This window comes from Misgurnus anguillicaudatus, chromosome 3 (genome assembly GCF_027580225.2).
Source record: "Misgurnus anguillicaudatus chromosome 3, ASM2758022v2, whole genome shotgun sequence".
Classification (NCBI taxonomy): Eukaryota; Metazoa; Chordata; class Actinopteri; order Cypriniformes; family Cobitidae; genus Misgurnus; species Misgurnus anguillicaudatus.
In genome coordinates this window covers 21500684-21506864 of record NC_073339.2, presented here as the reverse complement: position 1 = coordinate 21506864, position 6181 = coordinate 21500684, and the positions used below count along the sequence as shown (strand labels likewise).

General features: G+C 36.8%; 1 protein-coding gene across 2 annotated transcripts; it reads left to right on the top strand.

Moving 5' to 3' along the window:
- The first annotated feature begins 1420 nt into the window (after positions 1-1420).
- Positions 1421-3904, top strand: lsm6 (LSM6 homolog, U6 small nuclear RNA and mRNA degradation associated). 2 transcript variants are annotated; one of them, XM_055205113.2, is made up of 4 exons: positions 1421-1564; positions 1995-2096; positions 3241-3354; positions 3700-3904. In XM_055205113.2, the coding sequence occupies exons 2-4, from the start codon at positions 2003-2005 to the stop codon at positions 3732-3734; spliced, it is 243 nt and encodes an 80-aa protein (XP_055061088.1). In that variant the 5' UTR covers positions 1421-1564; positions 1995-2002; the 3' UTR covers positions 3735-3904. The 2 variants fall into 2 exon arrangements, with proteins under 2 accessions (XP_055061088.1, XP_055061089.1); XM_055205114.2 differs by lacking the exon at positions 1421-1564 and adding an exon at positions 1660-1695.
- Positions 3905-6181: the final 2277 nt, after the last annotated feature.

The window sequence follows — 6181 nt, the reverse complement described above, 5'->3', positions numbered from 1 at the left end:
AGTAACCGCAATGACAGGGTTCTAATATGACAAAGTAAGTGTTTTGATTTATAACATTAATGTTTATATTTTTAATTAGTGTGTACAACTAGTCAACTAAATGAATATAACAAAAGATGAATGCACATTTATATAGGCTATTGATTCAATAGATTTATAGCATTTTGAATAAAAATTTGTCATGGATTTATTGCATTTTGTGGAAAAAATAATCCGTTTTTATAATAAATCTTTGAAAATCAACTTATGGATTTGAATTTTTTATGTTTTTATAACCTAAAGATGTTGTGTGAAAGTTTGTAACAGAAAATAGTTGTTTTCATCTTGTCACTTTCTTGGTATAGAAAACACGTTTTTACCAAAATTTGTCAAAATGGATTTATTGCGTTTTAGAACCAAACTCTTCAAATACATAGCCTACACACACACACGAAAACTGTTTTTATCCGCAAAACGTTTCAAAAACATGTTAGTAGGGTTGTTTTTTATTTTGGGCCATGATTTAGAGAGAAACATTCTCTGTCCTTCACCAAGCAACAGGAACAATAGTGAAGAAAAAAAACTTGTGAAGCTCAAGTTGTGTCTGTACAGCTCTATTGTGCTTTTTTCAGTATCCCTTAACAAGCCAAGCTTTTCACGCTTTTGTGATTTTCTAGTGAAGTCAAGAACTTGCTGCAGTGGTACCAAAGAGGTCACCACAGTGTGCATCTATTTCAGCTCTCTATCACACCACAAAAATTTATTCATTTACCACAAAACATGAAGTTATCCTGTATGTTATTGACAACACCATTTACGGATTAAAGATTTTGTTTAAATCAGTGATTTCTGTAATAGAAAACAGATCAGAACATTTTTTCTCTTTTTTACCTCTTTTATGACATTAACTCAAGAGAGGCAACAAGGAAGAAAATACTCATTGAATATTCATTAGCTTGTGGCTAGGTGTGTACACGGCTCTTAACCATTCTTGTTTATGACTTAAGGACTTGTAGCGCTGACCTTAGTTTAACACGGCGCCAGATACCAAATTAACCTCTAGCCTCCTCAGGGCTACCCATGCCCTGCTAACAAGCAAACTGTCTGGATGCGCCAGAAGTGCTTTATGATTCTGTCTCTCAGGTGCATGCCCTTCTCTTCCAGTGAACAAAAGACTGATTTTATTTCCACATATCTATTTTTTGGCTACAAATATGTTTTCTCTGGCATGGTCATAGTTACAGGTAGCCTACAGCGTTACTACTCAGATAGCTTACAGTGGACGGTTAGTTACTGAATTACAAAAAAAATGTGTTTTCTGCTTTTCATTTTTACTATATAAATGCAACTTGAATCACTGCAGATGTCAAATTTCCAACAGCAAAGATTTCCCTGTCCATTTTTTCTATTCGCGTTCTTTATAATACAGATGAAGGTTCCTTAGCGGCTTCCGTAAGGTGAAATTGTATCAAAGCCCCTGATTGGCTGCGCAGCGTAAACACGGTAGCAATAGAATAAGGCGCTTCAGTTCATTGGTCAACAATACTCCGCAGAAACGTGCTGTAAACGTTGGAAAGAGATAGAGGTACGTGCTTTTTTAAATGTTTGTTATAAAAGTGGTGCAGTTGGTGTTACGAACTGTTTAAATTAATTGGAAATGCGCTATTACACGTGTTATATGTTTACCGTGTGATGGTTGTAATGGTACCGGGCTACGTAAGTTGACGTTAGCTAAATGCTAAAAGAAGTAGACCCGGTATTTTCACTTTTATTCAAATATACGAAGCCGTTCAAACATTTACAATACGACGTTTGAAATCTTAGATTGACTGTTTTTAAAACACATACTGTTGTATGTATAATTAGCAACAATATTACGAAACATCACCAGTTAGCATCAGTTACTGCAAGCTGACAAGCTTCTTTCTGCTTGTGCTGCAGCTGGGCATTATAACGTTATGTCTTTAGCATTGATGTCAGTCAGTCTGCTCTGAATAACTTACTTTGTTCTTTAGAGGTAAAAATGAGTCTCCGGAAGCAGACACCAAGTGATTTCTTGAAGCAGATCATTGGAAGACCAGTCGTGGTGAAATTGAACTCTGGCGTGGATTACAGAGGTAAAAGATAAAATAGATTGAGACCATCTTTAGTTCATTTTTTCCATATTTATTTGTCTTAATAGATGTGAGAAGTGTATTTGTTGAATTAATTTGTTTAATGCAAATGAATAGTACTCAAGACCTTTTGTAATCTATAGCAGAGGTTTCTTTAATGTAAAGTATGATGAACCTCTTGTAAGGGACTTCTACTCAAAATGCATGTGTAACAAATAGAATGTTTGGTTAAACATTTTCAATTCAAATTTATATGTTCTGCAGCAGCTTTGACAATAAATGTTGTTTCATAGCAGCTTTACAAGGATTTCTGCTTAACAAACCCCAGTGAGTGAAATGAATGTGACTAAAATAAGGAAGAAAAAACACTAGAAAGATACGAAGCAAATTCAGTATAAACTATTTTGGAATAAATGTGGTACTAAGAATGAGAGATTTTGAAAACTAAAATAAAAACCCCTACATATTACTTTTTTGTTTTTGACATTATCTGAGGACCCCCTAAAACCTCCCGGGGGTCCCGGAACCCAGTTTGAAAACCTCTGATGTAATGCAACTTCATAGCACAGTGCTTAATTGCACATACACCCACCCAATCACAGTACAGAATTTTAATACATACATAATACATTTGCTTACTGGTACACCCATTTATTATGTGCCTGATTGCCTTAAAAGATACCAACCAGTATTCCTAACTCACAAACACCAGGTATATTTAATAACCACAGCTCAGTATCAGTTTGCATAATAGTAACTTTGGCACTAACGATGCAATTTCTACATCAACGCAACTTGTTTTAAAGCAGTGGTCTCAAAGTCGAGTGCCATTTGCGGCCCGCCCTCCCCCTCTTTGCGGCCCACATCTGTTGTCAAATATATTGCGGCCCGCAGAAGGATTTTTTCCTTCGTTTCATATTCTTGATTATTGATGTAAATGTTTAAGGGACCGTCTACATTCATGTCTAAAAATGCGTGTTAAAGGCGAGAGTAAATGAAGACAACACGTTAGTGCAGTATCAGAGATGATTTGGCCAAGTCTTTTTAAAAAAAAAAAGTTTTCCTATAAGCACGTCCTGTTTGATGGGACTTTTAATAAAAGTTCTTAAAATTGCATTCATTGCTTATCCGTGTCTTTTGTGCCCAGGAGTTCTCGCCTGCCTTGATGGCTACATGAACATTGCTGTGGAACAGACAGAGGAGTATGTCAATGGTCAACTGAAGAACAAATATGGAGATGCATTTCTCAGAGGGAACAATGGTACGTAATCTTATTTGTTTTAGTACCTACTGTACTTGTTAAAAATAATGTTGGAGAATTTAATATCAAGCTACCCAAGCAGTCCCAGTTCATTTGTGAAGGCGTTTACACAAAAGTAAAGTTCCTTAATTTACTCACCCTCATGCCATCCAAACTGCTATACATTTCTTATTTGGTTAAAACTTAGAATAATATCTAAGTTATTTTAAATCACATTTGATGCACGGATGCCCAAGGTCACTATATTTGACTGGGTCCTGCATACTTGAGTTGCTCAAGGATTACACATTTTCTTTTGTGTATGCTGTTTTAAGATTACTAATGTTATTTATTTTTATCTTCTAGTGTTGTACATCAGTACCCAGAAGAGAAAGATGTGAAGCCACATATTTTACTTGTTTTTTTTGTTCATTGTTAGATAAGTGAATTATGGTTTACTGTTGATATATTCATAATCCTTTGTTAGATGATGATATTGTCCAAGTTTGTTTTGTATTCTGTAACACAAACACTTGCTGTAATGCAGTAAATATTTTGTTTTCCAAACATAGATTTTGTCTTTGGGTCTTAACTTGATATATTTGTATCTTCAATGCTTCTGTGTAAATATTTAAATAGTGTTAAATTCTGTCATAAGGAATTGCTTATTAGCACCTAAAGTCTGGAGACTGTTCAATGCTATTGTATGCACATATTTCATTTTTCCAGTTTAAGTATACCTGGTGCTCATTAAGAATCACAATCTATTTATTGGATACAAGGAACAGTTTATTGCCTGGTAAACCTTCTTTTTTTCAAACCACTTTTATGAAGTTTTAAATGTAGGTTCAGGAAGGGGGGCTGAACTTGGGGCTCGACCTGAGCCTTGGGTTCGAGCTCCCCCTTAGTACAGCCAAGTCTTATTTTACTATCATTCAATAGACTGAATGTGCAGGCGAACTAGTGAATCAGGTTTGTAGATACAAACTGAACACCCACTTTTGCAGGCCTTATTGAAAATGTTTACTTTCTTTAGGGGCAGCCTAATAAATAGACAAATGATTTTGGCATTTGAACACTTCATTAGGCTAAGACAAAGATAAACTCCCAATGTGCATTTTGGGAGCTCAAGAGTTTTTTTTAATATGGTGAAGAAATTTAAAAAAAAAAAATGTCGGTTCAAAATTGTTCTATATGGTGTGGAGGCAAGGCATATGTAATATGAAGCAAAAGTACATAATGTTACATTGTATTAACATTTGATTGTTTCTAGGGATGTCCCGATCAGGTTTTTTTGCCCTCGAGTCCGAGTCCGAGTCATTTGATTTTGAGTATCTGCCGATACCGAGTCCCGATCCGATACTTCTATAATACATAAAAAAAGAATAAATAAGAGCGAAAAAACAGAACCAGGATGTTCCTTATGTCATGCCGCACGCATTGCTGTTTCTGTTTGGAGTCAAAAGAGTCTAACTCTGTGCCAGCGCATAACTACAGATGTGTTAAAAAATAATGAGAATATATATAGTATATGTACAGGGGTTAAATTGGGATTTGTTTTGTGGTGATGCTCTGTTGGTAGGGAGGGTTCGAGGGGTAACATGTTTAATCCTGATGACAGCAAAGCCACTGGTGTGTTTCAATGACATTTATGACCTCTGATAGGATTTTATAAGTTTTATCTTTAAAGCTGTGCCAGAGGTTGACCCAAACTTTAAAACCTGAAAATTAAATCTTTGAGTCTGACACTCTATATGCATTTGTTGCACATGTCATTATGCACAATTGATCAAACTTTGAAGGAAGTTATAAGAATCAACCTCCTTGACTAATTCTAGGCATAAGATAGGCTGCCCAAAAAGACTCAATTAACAAGAAAAACAACATACTGATTCAGCAATATATCTTATAAACTAGCCATAGAGATTCCCTAAGCTGGTCAGCAGTTTGTTATAAAATACCTATGGTTAGGTCGTAATTAATCTGAAAATCAAAATACATTATTTTATTAAACTATACAATCAGTTGTATCCAGTTATCTAGTTAACATATTGTAATGAGATGAGTGACATGGCTATACATACTTTAATACTTTGTTTCTAGACTTCTATTAAGTTTTCTCAACGTGGGCACCATTCTTACCTCTCTATCTATCTCTCATGTCATCTCTACAGTATCCTGCGCGAATGCGCATTCTTGAGGTTCTGAGTGAGACGCGGAGCTGCGTCTGAGCACATGGTGACAAAAACGATCAACGCGTAGTTTAAATGAGCGGTAAAAGGCCGGTTTTGTCGTGGGTTCCTTGCACGCACGAGTGTGAAGCCTATGAATGAAAGCACGTCAATAGGCTTGTTCGACTTCATGCGGCGACGCAACAATCGACAGCCGGGTGACGTCAAACTACCGCGAGAGTGATCCGAGAAATCATACGGAGGAGTTTGCTTTTAAATCGCTCTCGCGGAGCTTGGGCGTCATCCGGCTGCCGGTTGTTGCGGCGCTGCATGAAGTCGAGCAAGCCCATTCTCTTCTCATCAGTTCATACGCACCAGCGCAGCGCGTACACTGGCGCGGAGCAGAACGAGACCTTAATGGATTTTTAACCCTGCATATGTATCCGAGTCCTGATCGGGAGGTAACGTCCGATTCCGATCGAGTCTGAAACCACGTGATCGGGGCCGATTTCCGATCACGTGATCGGATCGGGACATCCCTAATTGTTTCAACACATACATGCTTTACAAGAAACAAAACCAACTTTCATCCTGACTTATGTGTTGTCGTCATCAAATGCAAGACTCCAAAGCAATGGATCAAACTGATACTACATGCACTCTGCTGTTGATGTATG

Excerpts from the sequence above, each read along its gene's own strand:
- lsm6 (XM_055205113.2), top strand. The coding sequence starts at position 2,003 with ATGAGTCTCCGGAAGCAGACACCAAGTGATTTCTTGAAGCAGATCATT. Across the intron at positions 2,097-3,240 it reads CTCTGGCGTGGATTACAGAG|GAGTTCTCGCCTGCCTTGAT; the intron begins GTAAAAGATAAA and ends TTTTGTGCCCAG. Across the intron at positions 3,355-3,699 it reads ATTTCTCAGAGGGAACAATG|TGTTGTACATCAGTACCCAG; the intron begins GTACGTAATCTT and ends TTTATCTTCTAG.